The sequence below is a fragment of the Lolium rigidum genome, chromosome 2 (genome assembly GCF_022539505.1).
Source record: "Lolium rigidum isolate FL_2022 chromosome 2, APGP_CSIRO_Lrig_0.1, whole genome shotgun sequence".
In the NCBI taxonomy this organism is placed as follows: domain Eukaryota; kingdom Viridiplantae; phylum Streptophyta; class Magnoliopsida; order Poales; family Poaceae; genus Lolium; species Lolium rigidum.
In genome coordinates this window covers 36,950,456-36,968,241 of record NC_061509.1, presented here as the reverse complement: position 1 = coordinate 36,968,241, position 17,786 = coordinate 36,950,456, and the positions used below count along the sequence as shown (strand labels likewise).

The following is a 17,786-nucleotide window of genomic DNA, read 5'->3' as shown; positions in this document are numbered from 1 at the left end:
GCCCTAAGCACGATGCTTGAGTGCTATTACTGCAAGGAGAAGGGACACTGGAAGCGTAATTGCTCCAAGTATCTGGCTGATCTGAAGAGCGGCCTTGTCAAGAAGAAGAAAGAAGGTATATATGATATACATGTTATAGATGTTCATTTCACTGGTTCTCGTTCTAGTACAAGGGTATTTGATACTGGTTCGGTTGCTCATATTTGTAACTCGAAACAGGAACTAAAGAATAAACGACAAGCTGCTGAAGGATGAAGTGACGATGCGCGTTGGAAACGGATCCAAGGTCAATGTGATCGCGATCGGCACACTTCCTCTACATCTACCTTCGGGATTAGTTTTAAGCCTAAATAATTGTTATTATGTACCTGCGTTGAGCATGAACATTATATCTGGATCTTGTTTAATGCAAGACGGTTATTCATTCAAGTCCGAGAATAATGGTTGTTCTATTTTTATGAATAATATCTTTTATGGTCGAGCACCACAAAAGAATGGCTTATTTCTGTTAGATCTCGATAGTAGTGATACGCATATACATAACATTGATGCTAAGCGAATTAAATTGAATGATAATTCTACTTATATGTAGCATCGTCGTCTTGGTCATATTGGAGTGAAACGCATGAAGAAACTCCATACTGATGGATTACTAGAATCACTTGACTTTGAGTCACTTGATAGATGCGAAGCATGTCTGATGGGAAAAATGACTAAGACTCCATTTTCCGGTATGATGGAGCGAGCTACTGACTTATTGGAAATCATACATACCGATGTGTGCGGACCAATGAGCGTAGCATCGCGCGGTGGTTATCGTTATGTTCTAACCTTCACGGATGATCCGAGTAGATATGGGTATATCTATTTCATGAAACATAAATCCGAAACTTTCGAGAAGTTTAAGGAATTCCAAAGTGAAGTAGAAAATCAACGTAACAAGAAGATTAAATTTCTACGATCTGATCGTGGAGGTGAATATCTGAGTTATGAGTTTGGCATGCATTTAAAGAAATGCGGAATACTTTCACAATTGACACCGCCGGGAACACCACAACGAAACGGTGTGTCCGAACGTCGTAATCGAACTCTCTTAGATATGGTTCGTTCTATGATGTCTCTTACTGATTTGCCGTTATCTTTTTGGAGTTATGCATTAGAGACAGCCGCATTCACTTTAAATAGAGCACCATCAAAATCCGTAGAAACGACACCGTATGAATTATGGTTTAATAAGAAACCTAAGTCTGTCGTTCTCGAAAGTTTGGGGTTGCGAAGCCTATGTAAAAAGGTTACAACCGGACAAGCTAGAACCCAAAGCGGAGAAATGCGTCTTCATAGGATACCCTAAGGAAACTATAGGGTACACTTTCTATCACAGATCCGAAGGCAAAATCTTTGTTGCTAAGAACGGAACCTTTCTTGAGAAAGAATTTCTCACTAAAGAAGTGATTGGAAGAAAAGTAGAACTCGATGAGATTGATGAATCTATACTCGTTGATCGAGTAGCGCAGATCGGAAGTTGTACCTGTACCGCCTACACGGCAACGAGAGGAAGCAAATGATAATGATCATGAAACTTCGAACGAGGAAACTACTGAACCTCGCAGATCGACAAGGGAACGTACCACTCCGATTGGTTTGATCCTTGTCTAAATGTCATGATTGTGGATAACAATGATGAGGACCTCGCGACGTATGAAGAAGCGATGATGAGCCCAGATTCCAACAAATGGCAAGAAGCCATGAAATCCGAAATGGGATCCATGTATGATAACAAAGTATGGACTTTGGTAGACTTACCAGAGAGCCGAAAGGCTGTCGAGAATAAATGGATCTTCAAGAGAAAAACAGATGCTGATGGTAATATTACTGTCTATAAAGCTCGACTTGTCGCAAAGGGTTTCCGACAAATTCAAGGAGTTGACTACGATGAGACTTTCTCACCGGTAGCGAAGCTAAAATCTGTGAGGATTTTGTTAGCAATAGCTGCATTTTTCGATTATGAGATTTGGCGGATGGATGTCAAAACGGCGTTCCTTAATGGAGACATTGAGGAAGAGTTGTATATGGTACAACCCAAAGGTTTTGTCGATCCTAAAAATGCTGACAAAGTATGCAAACTTCAGCGTTCAATCTATGGACTGAAGCAAGCATCAAGAAGTTGGAACCGACGCTTTGATAAGGTGATCAAAGACTTCGGGTTTATACGAGTGTCATGGAGAGGCCTGTATTTACAAGAAAGTGAGTGGGAGCTCCGTAGCATTCTCGATATTATATGTAGATGACATATTATTGATCGGGAATGATATAGAACTATTAAGCAGATGTTAAGGGTTATTTGAATAATAGTTTTTCAATGAAAGACCTTGGTGAAGCATCATATATATTAGGCATCAAGATTTATAGAGATAGATCAAGACGCCTAATAGGGCTATCACAGAGTACATATCTGGACAAGATTCTAAAGAAATTTAGAATGGACGAAAGTAAGAAAGGGTTCTTACCTATGTTACCGAGCAAGGTATTGAGTAAGACTCAAGGACCGGCTACGGCAGAAGAAAGAGAAAGGATGAATAATATCCCCTATGCCTCGGCGATAGGATCTATCATGTATGCCATGCTATGTACTAGACCGGATATAGCACATGCTTGTTAGTTTGACTAGCGAGATATCAAAGTGATCCGGGAATGGAACACTGGACAGCGGTCAAGAATATCCCGAAGTACTTGAAAAGAACTAAGGATATGTTTCTTTGTTATGGAGGTGACCAAGAGCTCGTTGTAAACGGTTACACCGATGCAAGTTGGAACACCGATCCCGATGACTCTAAGTCACAATCCGGGTACGTGTTTATATTGAATGGTGCTTGCGATAAGCTGGGCAAGCTCGAAGCGGTGCACGGTGGCGAAGTCTTCAACGGAATCAGAGTACATAGCGGCTTCGGAGGCTTCATCGGAAGCGGTATGGATGAAGAGGTTCATTGTAGAGCTCGGTGTGGTTCCTAGTGCATTGGACCCATTAATCATTTACTTGTGATAACATGGGTGCCATCGCCAATGCACAAGAACCAAGGTCACACAAGAGGCTGAAGCATATCAAGCTGCGTTACCACTCGATTCGCGAGTACATCGAAGATGGAGAAGTAAAGATTTGCAAAGTACACACTGATCCGAATGTAGCGAGATCCGTTGACTAAAGCTCTCCCTAGGGCAAAGCATGACCAACACCGAATGCCATGGGTGTTAGGTATATTACTATGTAATCTAGATTATTGACTCTAGTGCAAGTGGGAGACCGAAGGAGATATGCCCTAGAGGCAATAATAAAGTGGTTATTATTTATATCTTTATGTTTATGATAAATGTTTATATATCATGCTAGAATTGTATTAACCGAAACATTAGTACATGTGTGATATGTAGACAACAAGAAGTCCCTAGTATGCCTCTTAAACTAGCTTGTTGATTAATGGATGATTAGTTTCATAATCATGAACATTGGATGTTATTAATAACAAGGTTATATCATTATATGAATGATGTAATGGACACACCCAATTAAGCGTAGCATAAGATCTCGTCATTAAGTTATTTGCTATAAGCTTTCGATACATAGTTACCTAGTCCTTATGACCATGAGATCATGTAAATCACTTATACCGGAAAGGTACTTTGATTACACCAAACACCACTTGCGTAAATGGGTGGCTATAAAGGTGGGATTAAGTATCCGGAAAGTATGAGTTGAGGCATATGGATCAATAGTGGGATTTGTCCATCCCGATGACGGATAGATATACTCTGGGCCCTCTCGGTGGAATGTCGTCTAATGTCTTGCAAGCATATGAATGAGTTCATAAGAGACCACATACCACGGTACGAGTAAAAGAGTACTTGTCAGGAGACGAGGTTGAACAAGGTATAGAGTGATACCGAAGATCAAACCTCGGACAAGTAAAATATCGCGAGACAAAGGGAATTGGTAATGTATGTGAATGGTTCATTCGATCACTAAAGTCATCGTTGAATATGTGGGAGCCATTATGGATCTCCAGATCCCGCTATTGGTTATTGGTCGGAGTGAGTACTCAACCATGTCCGCATAGTTCTCGAACCGTAGGGTGACACACTTAAAGTTGGATGTTGAAATGGTAGTTCTTGAATATGGAATGAAGTTGGAATATTTGTTCGGAGTCCCGGATGTGATCCCGGACATCACGAGGAGTCCCGGAATGGTCCGGAGAATAAGATTCATATATAGGATGTCATTTTATGTGAATAAAATGTCGCGGAAGGTTCTATGGAAGGTTCTAGAAGGTTCTAGAAAAGTCCGGAAGAAACCACCAAGGAAGGTGGAGTCCACAAGGGACTCCACCCCCATGGCCGGCCAACCCTAGTGGGGGAGGAGTCCCAAGTGGACTCCCCTTAGGGGCCGGCCACCCCCCACATGGGAGGTGGGAATCCCACCTTTGGGTGGGAGTCCTAGTTGGGCTAGGATTGCCCCCTCCTATGGAAGGATTTGGTTCGGGTCTTATTCGAAGACTTGGACACCACCTCTTGGGGTTCCACCTATATAATGAGGGACAAGGGGAGGGGGCCGGCCACCTAAAACACCACCAAGGTGGCCGCACCCCTATAGTGGCCGGCGCCCCCTCTCCCCAAACCCTAGCCGCCTCGCTCCTCCACTTCCCGCACGCTTAGCGAAGCTCCGCCGGACTTCTCCACCACCACCGACACCACGCCGTCGTGCTGTCGGATTCAAGAGGAGCTACTACTTCCGCTGCCCGCTGGAACGGGGAGGTGGACGTCGTCTTCATCAACAACCGAACGTGTGACCGAGTACGGAGGTGCTGCCCGTTCGTGGCGCCGGAACCGATCGTGATCAAGATCTTCTACGCGCTTTTGCAAGCGGCAAGTGAACGTCTACCGCAGCAACAAGAGCCTCATCTTGTAGGCTTTGGAATCTCTTCAAGGGTGAGACTCGATACCCCCTCGTTGCTACCGTCTTCTAGATTGCATCTTGGCTTGGATTGCGTGTTCGCGGTAGGAAAATTTTTGTTTTCTATGCTACGTTATCCTACACAAACGTACGGTGGTTGCTATGTGGAGAGTTAATATTACAATATTCCGACTACGTGGATCCATGCATGATCTGTAGCCTGAGCTCTTTTGGCATTTGGATCAGCTATCTTGCGGCGAGCAACATGATCTCTATACATTTTATTACTCCATGTGTGCCCCAGTTTTGATGTTACATTATCCGTTCCATTTTTTTATCAATGATTTTGATTTATCTAGATATATACATATTTGTACATGCATAGAACTGCGGTTTCAAATATGTATCTTAAAGTTGACACATATTCATTAGAAAAGTTGACATCTTAAATTTGTTAACTTTCAACAAATCATGCCAACATGGAGAATCAAACTGTCTATATTCAACCAAAGCAATATGCATGTCCTTGATCTATCTCTATCGTTGCGTTAATTCAACCGGGCAACTTTTCCAAGGACAATGACAAGTAAAGATAGTCCAATACGAAGGGAGCGACTTGACTTGCGTGTTAGTGTTCGTCGTGCGCTACCTTCAGGCTTATGGGCTATGTTTGCTGCTCACGTTACGTTCGTCTAGATTTCAGTTGACTAGAAAGACGTTGTGCTCCCTCTTGTTTGCGTGCAACTTTTCAGACCGTTCATTGTTCTCAAACACAATTAATTTCTTAGACTGCATGGTAAGCTAGTAGTATATGATAGCGACATCTCTTGATTCGATCGCTCCATACTTGACTTGTAGGGTTACGAAATGCAAACGTGCATGCCTTCATGCATCTTCGTACACAAAGTACACAACCGTTTAAACGAGTTGACTCTTAAGCTAAGCAAGCCAGCCTCTATCATACACACGTGCAGCAAACGTGCGAGTGCTGTATGTGGTTGCTAACTAGCTGCTACTAGCTATAGTCGGTGATATCGTCCAAAGTCTCAACCCCGTTAATTCGTGTCGACTCTTCTCGAGAGATAATTACTCCCTATCACCGACTATAGAATAATCAATTAACGGGGTCCATGGAAGAGTCGACACTAATTAAGGGGGTCGAGTAATAGGGGTGATATATTATATGCCAGAGTCCACAGAATAATGTTTTTTTATCTTATCATGCATATGGTATTATCCACTATAAAAACATAGGTTAGTAACATATACAATTAGTGACATATGGAGTAGTCTATGTTAATTCCCGGTATAACCACCATTAATAGTGTGTGTATCCACCTGTTAAAGTTCTATGCAAAATTATTTGTCTTCCATTTGTTTTGTAATTAACTCGGGTATCGCTAAAGAGAATGTTCTCAAGGCCACCCGGCTAGTAGATGAAACTATGACAAGAACCATAACAAGTTCAAACAAGTATACAACAAAACGAATATGATGGAGACACAAGGTTTAGGCACGATACATATGCTCATATTGATCTATTATAACATAATACAAGCCCCCATATAGGAGACAATAACCTCCTCTAAGACAGTTTTGGTAACTATGTGTGCACCCATGGTACCAATGTATACATACGAAGTTCACATAACTATGTGTGCACCTATGGTACCAATGTAAATAAATCTACTCTTACACATGTAGGGGTGTGATATTATGTGGGGAAGTGGCAGGTCCGGCCAATATCGTGTTGCGTCTACCACGCTCAGAGGTGCTGTTCTCGGCGAACTTGAGGCTGGCGTCATGGAGTCCCTTGCTCTTCTCCTCATCTGTCCACTCACCGACATAGTAGCCTTCCTCAGTGGCGACAGGGCTAGGAGGGAGGAGCATTGAGCCCCATTGCGGAAAGTGCACAAGCACGATGGGGAGAGTGCACACAATGACCGTGATTCCCATGTACTGGAGCCCTTTGCCGGTGGAGTATTGTGATGACGTGAAGAAGAGAAACTGTGTAAGACCGCCACCCACGTTACCACCGGCACCGCTCATGCCGGAGATGAGGCCAAGTGAGCGTCGTGAGACGAAGGGAATGACACCATAGACGGCCCCACATGCGGCCTCAATGCAAATGGAGTACATGACCATGCATGCAATGGATGTCGGGAGGGAGGATGCACGACCGAGACAGATGCAGAAGGCACCACCGGCAGTCTGGAGGATCCAAATGTTCCAAAGTCTTGCTCGCATGCCAAAGTAACGGGCACCAAGGTCGGAGAGGTAGCCACCCATTGGACGCGCGAAGATATTGGCCAAGCTGAAGCAGGCCGCGATGGTGCCAGCGGCCCGGAGGTCGAGAGGGAAGCTATCGTAGTAGTACTCGGCGATTACGTTGTTGGTGGTGAGCTCGACACCCATGCAGTAGCCATAGATGAAGACAAAGATCCATGTGCGGTAGTTGGTTACCGCGCCACGGAAAACTTTGGAAAACTTGTCTTTATTCATGTCACCATTTTTCTGTAGACTCCCGAGGTTGCCATCGGGAAGGTCTTGTCCCATGGTGAGCACGAGCAAGCCCATCACCACCAACATCATTCCTGGCACGAAATAGGCGAGGCGCCACGATGTGAATTCCGTCGCACCACATGCCAAGATGGCATCAAAGACGAGAGGCATGATGAGCTATGTGGCGCCGCCACCCATATCACCCCACCCTGCTGTCAAGCCGCCGACCGTCCCAATAATCTTGCTATTGAACATAGTACTCACCCAGATGCGGCACGATACGAAGGTAGCGAGCGAGACACCGATGAGGAAACGGATGGTGATGTATCCGGCGGGATCGTCGATGATGGACATGCGAATACCGCCGGCGCGGAGAGCATGACCAGGAATGCGCAACCGTAGCGTGGACCAAGGAGGTCGCACACAGCACCCATGGCCAGCCTAGAGAAGATGGCGCCCGAGACGGAAGCGACTCCAGCGTTGCCGATGTCGGCCTTGGTGAGGTTGAGGTTGTCGCGGATGATTGGGATGAGCGGCACGGCCGCAAACGTGGAGACGACACACGTGAAGAAGGACATCCACCCGAGGTGGAAGGCCCGCATGTGAGGGTTGCCAAAGGAGAAGATCTTGATGGACTTGGCCTTGTGCTCAGAGTCCACCGGCAGCGAGAACCGGGGTGGCGCTGCCGTGGCGCCCGTGGCACCGACCTCCATCTCCATGTCCTCTTATCCTTAGGCTGCCACAAGATGACTCCTTCTTTCGCTTGGTTGCACCTTGGAGCTCTGTGAGCTGCGTTGTGGACTAAGAGTTAGGCAAGAGGATCTAAGTCTTAAGAGTGGAGGTTGCAATGGTATGGGCTTGTGCTCGAGAGACTACAAGGAGACATGTATTTATAGAGGAACAACTGCAGGTTGGCATCCCTTGGTTTCATTTTGTCCAGATGGTTTCGATTAATATTTCATGCATATTCCTTGATCTGCTAAAATTAATGCACATACCATTAGTTAATTATATGCTTTACGGTCTTATGTGTTTCTTAATTAACGTTGTCCAAGTCCAGCTAATGAATAACAGTGATCGTACATGTCTCCCGTTGAACTTATCTCGGGGTTGCCAAACTGCTTATATGGAGTAATATATTTGTTTGTTTTTGAATGTAGGGCGATAAATGTTGTAAGATTCATATCGGAAAAAAAATGTTGCAAGAGTACAGTACCATGCAAGAGAGTTGACATTGTAGGGTTTATTCGATCCGACCGCAAAACTTGCAGGTTGAGATATTGCTAAAACATACTTTCATCGTACATCTAGGAGTATAGAGAGCTAATTAATCAAAGTTCATATGTTCATTCGTCCTGTAGCTTCTGTGATTCTGAATCAGAAGAGGCAAACTAACTAGTACTACTCACAAACTAAGAGAGTGTACACAATAGGGTAGCCCATGAACTACTCTATGTCAAATGGGATTGAGACCAGAGCAGCGCTAAGTTTGGACTCTCCATGCTACTCCAGGCGTTGGCGATCTTATGACTGAAGATTGTAATACCCTGTTACCTTGATTAATGAAAACTCTCTTTACCCCTCAAAAAAAAAATTGCAAGTAATTGCAGTTGATTTATTACTGTCAGCTTAGTGCAGTTGATTTTGTAGTACAGTACAAGAGTTGCAATCCAAACTTGCTACCCCTACGACCAGTACGGGCAAAATCGCGCGATAGATAGAAGAGTTGACCCTTCATGCTCAAACATTAGCCATCGTACGGATCATATGGTACGGTGGCTGCCTCGTCATCAATCGAACTCGATCCATTAATTAATTTTGCATCGATCTATTGAGATCTATCTAGAGATCAGCAAGAGTTCTATTAATCTCGTCTAAACTTCATTAGTAAACAGAAGCTGTTAACAAAACCCTCAAAAGAAAGTAAACAGAAGTTGTTACGAATCACTGACAACAGTTCAATTAGTTGGTAGGTACAATCAGTTGTTACTGTATTAGTCAGCACGACGTGTATGCAAGTCGTGTTATGGAAATAACAACTCCAAAAGCACATGGATGCGACGTGTCTGCGTCACCCGGTTTGTGATCTAAATTCAATGCTCACTATATATTTTATGATCGATTAATATAAAATACTGCAGCTGTCCCTTGGAACTTATCAGGGCTGCTAACCTACTTATACGAGATAAGCTATATGAATGGTACTGCATATTACTAATTAGTTAAGTGTGATCAAAGAGTTGACACTGTTTAGGATTGATTCGATCTAGCTTCAGAAGTAAGTAACCAGGTTGCAATGTACAAAACGTAGTCCTCCTGCGCTAAGTACAAACCGCACTGATTAAGAATCAACAAGTTGCAAATGCAACGGCACGGTGTTGGTGCATGCGCTGTCTTACTTCTATCAATTGACATCAATGACTGCCTAGAGACATCACAAACAACAAGTATAGAGTGCTCATTGGCCAAATGAAGTTGAAGTTGCCTTGTTTGTGCTCTCCCTCTCCATAATCTTATTTTTAGCTGGGAAAGTTCCCGAAGGACCCATCTCATTCGAGAGGTGGGCTTACTTTGTCCAGAAAAGTCCAACAAGTTGCTGATATAGCTAACTGGATCTGCAACTTTACAAAAAGAACTAATGACTAGACCAGCAACGCCCGGACGCATGACCCGGGGCGACCAGGAGAAAGGGCCTCCGCATCGGCATCACACCTAGAGGTAGAAGAACAGCCATCCCGTGGCCAAGATAAACAACGATGAAATGGCCAGAACCAAGAATAACATTAGAGTTAAGAGTGTTGTGCTTTGGATCTCAGTGCTGCATGGAGCCCATTTTTTGAAGAAAAAAACAAAAAATAGAACTTCAGATTTCAAAAATAAGAATACTAAGTGTAGACAATGTTGTATTGTACCAAAATGTACAATCGCAATTTGAAACAACTTGAATTCTTGACTGCACAAAATGGCAAAATACCAATTTGACCAAGTGACAAGATTGAAACTAAGGAGTACTAAAATAGAAGGGAACTGGATTTAGTGGACTGGGTGGTACATCTATGCAAGTGTAACACCCCCACTCGTATAAATCTTCACAAGCTTTCACCAGCAAACCCTTGCCGGTGCACCATATTGATTTGAAATATATTCGTACACAATATTTTAGAAATGAATATAACTCCGGTCTAAAAAAACCAACAACATATAGAGAGCACAAACATTCTATAGTTTCACAGTTCAAGCATAATACTTTGCTGATTTGCACAAGTGTAGATACTCAAATTCAAATTCGTCTCTAGATCAGTGGATATTGGACGACCTTTTTAGATTTGATTAATGGACGGAATAGATGAACAATCACAAGCAAAACTATTTCGCTAACCTCAATATGGGGTCTGAAAGAAAATTATACTCCCTCTAATTACTAAGAAGGATCCAGGCTTACTTTTTTATTTTCAAGTTTTAAACTTGTTTAAATCTTGGTCAAACCTAGGATTTAGCCAAGATTCAAATGGGCATAAAAATTCAAAAAAAATGAAAAACAAAAGCACATAGTCTTCTTATATCATATAGTAAGCATTCAAGTTGATAAACAAGGTCTAGACATATTCAAACCAGAAAAATCATGTATCTACCCCTAACCCTAAAATAGGTGTTGGAGGTTGAGTACGAACTCTATACTAAATCAGTACTAAATCAGCAACACTTATCATCTATTGAAGGAGAGCTGGAGTAATATTTACATAAGCATGAACATCAAAAAACATGTTACATCGATGAGAAATGAAGCCAATGTCATGCGAGCATCTTCCTCTCGGAGTACATGTTGAACTTATCCAACTCCTTGCAGGTAGATATCCAAAAAAACGCCTGACGGATCGAGAACATGTCAAATATCTTATATATAGTGGCAGATTGTTGATCCCTTATCCATCATAGAGGCAATAAACTTTCTCAGTTTGAAGGTTAATGAACACATGGTGTCCTGCCTTAAAGAGCATCTTCAGTAGATGATGTAGATGTATAATAATCGTTGTTCTTTACACTACATGGGTAAAAAACCAGGTTCAACAGATGATGTAGATGAAAGAAAATGGACCAATTTTTTTTTTACATCGCTATAATTTTTTGCAGCAGGTAATGCAAATATACATCACCTGGGTGATGTATCAAGGCGATGCACATAGAAACGGTCGCACAGGAGCCCCCAACCTAGCTTTGTCATTTCACATTCCCCTCCCCCCTCCCCGCTATCAACGGCTGATCCCGGCCATGGAGCCCTCCTACGGCTAGATCGCCCCTTTCGGCCCTTCTACCGCGGCAGCCGTCCAGTTACTGGCGAAATTGAGCATCGCCGCCACCACCGCAACTCCAAACCCTACCGTCCGCCGACCGGTCTTCGCAGCACCCAAACACCGCGTCGAGCGCATCCATTGTTGCGTTTTCAAAGACGAAGGGGACGAAGGCCGCTCCGAAGCCCAAGGCAGCCGGATCGAAGAGACCAGCGCCAATGGGGCATGTGTCGGTGCCGAACGCGCCCGCCACCATAGGATGAAGAAGAAGAGCGACGGCTGACATGGAAAGAATCCTGCAAACATTGTTGTCCAATTCATGGTCCCGCCGCCACCGCCGCCTGTCATGGAGGACCCACCGCTCTCGGACACGCCGCCGGCCGGTCACAACTTGCTCGAAAAATTAACCGAAAGGTACAAAAAAAATTCTCTTCTCAATTTGTGCAAAATCAAATGCAATGCCATAGTGATTTACATTATTTTGGTATTTTGTAGCCTTGATGATGAAGTATTTTTGCAAACAATGCATGTTGGAGCTGCTGGCAACATCGTCCAACACACGTCGTCCTAATAGTATGGGAATGTCAACGATGAGGATGATGAGGAGGAGGAGGACGCCATCGCCGATGAGGGGCTAGACGTGTACATAGAGGGGTTTTTGGATGAACCGCCAACTATAGTGTTGTGGAAGACAAGCTTATTTGCACGCCTTGGAAGAAGAGGGTGCTTGATGCAACCGTCGACACAGAACAACCAGGCAATACGTATTGGAATTGCACTTGATGATATTTTGTGATGGACTTGATGATATGTGTGTGGCTGGCCTTAATTCGTATGTTATTTATCATATATGTTGCAATTATTTCATAGTATTTATCATATTTCATCCAAATGTTTGCGAATCTGAAATTTACATCACCTAAAATATACCATCATATTTCATCCAAATTTTGGTCGGTTACATGTTAGTGTTCAGGAGGCTAGATCCCATGAATTTTGGTCGGTTACATGTTAGTGTTCCCTTGGATGGGCTAGTTCTTGTGCCGCGTGTCATGTTCTTGGGCTTTGACTGCCAGCGTCTCTTTAAGATTTGCAATCTTTATGTTGGCCTCTAGTTGGACCACACTAGGTATGAGTAGGACACCTGAAGAATCATGCCTACGTCAACGTTTTTCAGAAAAGAAAAAAAAACATGTTTCTTTTCCCTCTCCTACTGGAGATAATAGGGAAATGGGCCTAAATATAAGAAAATGAGTCAAACAAATGGAATTTAGCCCGACCTAATGGTAGGCGGTGTCAAGGCCATCCAGTGACATAGAAACAATGAAGTCGCCGATGTTAGTGGCATCCATCTAATTCCCCGATTTGCAGTGACACTGGTCCGAATTTACATGAAGACTAGTGGCACAGACATTAAAAAACACATTTTAAAAGGCCAAGTGACACCATCAGAAATTGAGCTCAACTCCAGGCCGTAGGACGATTGACAATGTCGTCCAACTGAACCATAAGATCAGAATGTAATATTATTGTTTCAAAAAGGAGAGTGAAATCATCAGCCACCATTTGTCCAACTGTGCACTCCTGAGATTGGCATATGCTAAAAGGAACAGGGTGACTAAGCACAAGGGGGTATTATTCAGGCAAGAGCAAGCCTACCACCATATAAGAAAGGGAGTTTCTAATCCAAGCATCAAGTTGGCGTCCAGGAAGTCCCAATCAGAACTTTTTTAAGCGGGGATAGTTAGACACCTCCGAAGATATCTCAAAGGAAGAATCCCAACTTTGCATTTAAGCATACTGGAAACTAGAAAATATTTTAGAACATGAATTCAGATTTTTATTAGCACCACTGATCGAAGGGCGCCAATCGGAGCTGGGACGCTGAGTGCATAAGGAATGCACCTGGTCGTGTACCTTGCCTATGGCTAAGGCTGGACACGAGCCAGCTCGAGCTCGGCTCGGTCCGAGCCATGCTTTGGCTCGCTGAAAATCAGCTCGGCTCGAGCTGGCTCGTTTTTCCAACGAGCCGGAAAAGTAGGCTCGGCCCGAGCTTACCAGAAACTCGGTCCAGCTCGAGCTGGCTCGCGAGCTGATCAGCTAACACAACAGAGATGATGTACTAGCAGTTCATGGCCGTATTTTGCAAGATTTGGACAATTTCTCCATCAAATTGAGCAAGGATGCATCTAAATTTCCCCATAAAACTGCGCAATGTATCTAATAAAATACCGGACAAGCAATTTTACTTGAAAGATTCAACAATTAACAACATAGACAGACGTTGCTGATTGCCTGGACGAGGACGGCTTGTCACCGCCGGCCATTTGACTGGTAGCGGCGATGTGGGCAGCGAGCCGGCGCTTTCTCCTCCGAGCTAGACTGGGCACGGGAGCTGGTCTTCTTCTTCACCGCCAGCACCTGGTTCCATGGCGTGGTGGACAGTTCAGCGCGGGCGTGGAGAGGCCGGGTGAGACGGTGGGGTGCCATTCCAGATAGTAAGTCAGTAAAGCCAGCGGCGGCGCGCGTGGAGTCTGTGTGGGATGCGATGGGAGAAACGATAGACTGAGCAACCTCGCGTGATCTACCCTCTGGCTCCCTCTCCTCACAGGCCACAAATCAGCCCAATACCCCCTTTGGGCTACTCTGATTTTGCACCCAAAAAAAAGACGCGAGCTAACGGGCTGGCCCGAGCCGAGCCTGGCGAGCCAAAAGCTCGCAGCGGGCCAAAAAAATGGGCTTGGCTCGGTCTGGCTTTTTCACGGGCCGAGCTCAACTCGGGCCGAGCCACGAAAAGCTCGGGCCGAGCCAAAAACTCGGCCCGTACGTCCAGCCTTACCTATGGCGCCTTGTTGTGTACCTGGCCAGGGCCGGTGCCGCTTCACCCTCACTCACGTCCTCATCAACGCTCACTACTCGGCAGGGAATCAATCATGAGATCCCTCCCACCCGGAATCTACATCTCCACACCACCACTAGCATATACTCCATGTAAGCCAAACAAGGCTCAAAGCATATACTCTCACCCGGCAGCTAAACTAGCCTTGTTAGGTGGCATCAAGCAAGCCACATCAGCACTTATGATGGGCCCTGTCTGTCCACGAGGAAAATGCTCAAAGCAACCAAACATGGAGATTTGGATTGTATATGATACGTCTTTCTCCAGAAGCTGTGCAACTGTGGTTATATGATATATTTCCAAATCTTGGGGTTTTATGTTTGTACCCAAAGGTTAAGGTTCCTTGATATCTACAAGCATCCGTTCTGGATGTTGTAATTTTGTTGTATTGGAGAAGTGATGGAATCTTTCGTTGAAAGCCTTCGAAATCTAGTTGGAAGTTTGCGATTATTATTTTTACACAATCAAACAACATTGTTGAAAGTTCCTAAAATTCTCTAACTGAAAACTTCACCCTTCTTTAAGGAACCGGTAGATGTTATTTCATTCGAATAGATAGAAAATAAAATACATTTACAAGAGCACAAAACAACAGAATAAGGGTCAGAGCTAGAGCGGTTCTAACCACAAGTTTGGGAACAAAGCTTAGGCCCTCTTTGAATTTGAGGAAACGAATAGAAATTTGGGAGGATTTTAAACCATAGAAGTTTTTCATATGAAAGGCCAGTTGATCAAAGGATTGAGGCCATAAAATTTCAATGGAATTCTTTCAAATGCCTTCCCTTCCATAGCAATCTTAACATGAGCTCAAACCTCATATTATTTTTCCTATAAAAGTCCAGTGCACTTACACTCCAATACCTCCGCTCCGATGAATAAGGTTTATATGCTTTTCAAAAGTCAAATTATGTAAGTTTTAACCAAGTGTTTAGAAAAAATTAAAATGTACAATACAAAATCGATACCGTTAGATACATCATGAAATATATTTTCATATGATATGTATATAATATTGTAGTTGTTAATAGTTTGTATTCTAAATGTCTGGTGAAAATTTACTTGGCTTGACTTTGAAAGTTTATATAATCCTTATTCATTGGAAGGGAGTGACTATCTGTCTCTACTCTCTCTTTTCTTATTCATACAAAGGTACATATCACTACCTAAAATAACGTGCTAAGATACAATATAGTATTGTGAAAGGCCTTAACTCACCTAGCAGTAACTCCAATCACAGTCCAGCTCCAATGGGAGCATCAATAAGAGCGATAGCATTGCCAGCCTACCAGACCAGATCGGCATCACAGGAAGCTGCAGCTCTACACCTCCAGCATATACCCCCGATGTCTTCTAGCTAGCCATAGTACTATGTACCAACAACTATATATTCTAGCTAGCCCCCTTGCTCCTCCTCCACTTCAACGGTCGATTGAAGGAGCAGAGCTCCATTGCTCGTCGGACATGGAGCTGCTGTGCAACGCCCCGGCACACGCCACCGTCCCAGACAGGTACGTCTTCCCGCCGGAGAAACGCGCCGCCCTGCAGCTCGACAATGATCTCACCCCCGATGACATCACGCTCCCTATCATCGACCTCCACCATGGTGCCCTCTCCGACGACCGGCGCAGCCAGGTTGCCGCCGAGATCATCGCCGCAGGCAAGGAGTTCGGCTTCTTCCAGGTGGTGAACCACGGCGTGGAGGAGGACGCCGTCCAGGCGTTCCGGGACGCGGCCGCGGGGTTCTTCGCGCTGCCGGCGAAGGAGAAGCTTCCCTACTGCTCCTACGACATGAGCAAGCGATTCCGGCTCGCCACCAGCACCTCCTACGACCGCGGCGAGACCCGCTACTGGCGCGACTACGTCAAGTTCCGCTGCTACCCGCCCTCCGACGACAACGTGCGCTGCTGGCCGTCCAAGCCGGCGAGCTTCGCGCCCCGCCTCGTCGAGTACTGCGAGGCGGTGCACGGTCTGGCGCAGACGCTCCTCGGGCTCATCGCCGAGGGGCTCGGCCTCGACGCGGGCTTCTTCGCGGGTGACCTCAGCGGCGGCGACACCCACATGAGCGTCAACTACTACCCGCCATGCCCGGACCCGAGCGTCACCATGGGCCTGCTCGCGCACTGCGACCGCCACCTCCTCACCTTGCTCTCCCAGGCCGACGTCGCGGGCCTCCAGGCCAGGCACGGCGGGAGGTGGCTCCTCGTCCGCCCCGTCCAGGGCGCCTTCGTCGTCAACTTCGGCCACCAGATGGAGATCGTCACCAATGGGGTGCTCGCCAGCGTCGAGCACCGTGCCGTCACCAACTCTGTCGCAGCGAGGATGTCGGTGGCCACGCATGTGCACCCCACGGACGGGTGCCTCATCAGGCCGGCACCAGAGTTAGTGGACGAGGCGAAAAACCCAGCAAAGTACAGGGAGTTTCTGTTCAGCGAGTTCATGGAGGCCTATGACGCTGCGGACGCAAGCAGGGAGGACGTGCTCGAGTCCTTCAAGATCCGCCGCGACTAGCGAGTTCATTACCACTGCTTGTCAGTATGTGTGGGTTCTATTTCTCTGAATTTGGGTCCTGGTCGTCAGTCATTGTCTAATTCAGACTATCATACTGAAAACATATATCTCAATTTCTGCCGCTGCTATGCAGAGGGTGTACGATATAAACAGAGAAGGAGAACAAATGATAAGCAACAATGTCGACCACTTTCGGAAGTATTACCAGTGGTGCACTTGTAGGTTCTGTTGCCAGAGTTGCAGCAAATTTTGTTGACAAAAACTACCCCCCGTCAGAACAAAACCCAGAACTTATCCGTGAGGTCTGATGATCACCACTGTGCTGGAACACAGGGATTCAGAAATTTCAATCGAGCTGCTGCCACCCACCCCCTCCTCTCTGGTTCGCTGAGGAGAGAGCGACCGAACGGTGGGCGGCGCGCGCGGCAGATCGAGATGGGAAGGACAGAGGGCGGCGGCAGCTGCGATCCGCCTTCGCTAGCTCACCAAGCCGCTCGATCGGAAGGGAGCTCGCTCGGCATGTGAGAAAGCCTACATGGAACCACACAAGCAAACGTGGATCTGAAGAAAAAAAAAAGACCGACTCACGAATGGAATCATTCAACCATGAGGAAAACCAGATCCAACGTAGAACAAACAAATCAGT

The 17,786-nt window shown here is 45.4% G+C and overlaps 1 protein-coding gene and 1 pseudogene across 1 annotated transcript; one reads left to right on the top strand and one right to left on the bottom strand.

Moving 5' to 3' along the window:
* Positions 1 to 6,634: 6,634 nt before the first annotated feature.
* On the bottom strand, positions 6,635 to 8,163 carry LOC124691583 (annotated as a pseudogene).
* Positions 8,164 to 16,093: 7,930 nt separating this feature from the next.
* LOC124691584 (2'-deoxymugineic-acid 2'-dioxygenase-like) lies at positions 16,094 to 17,140 on the top strand. Its single transcript, XM_047224873.1, has one exon. It carries the CDS (start codon positions 16,094 to 16,096, stop codon positions 17,138 to 17,140), a length of 1,047 nt encoding a protein of 348 aa, XP_047080829.1.
* The last annotated feature ends 646 nt before the right edge of the window (positions 17,141 to 17,786 follow it).

What these genes read in the sequence shown, in the direction of transcription:
- LOC124691584 (XM_047224873.1), top strand. Translation starts at nt 16,094, where the DNA reads ATGGAGCTGCTGTGCAACGCCCCGGCACACGCCACCGTCCCAGACAGG.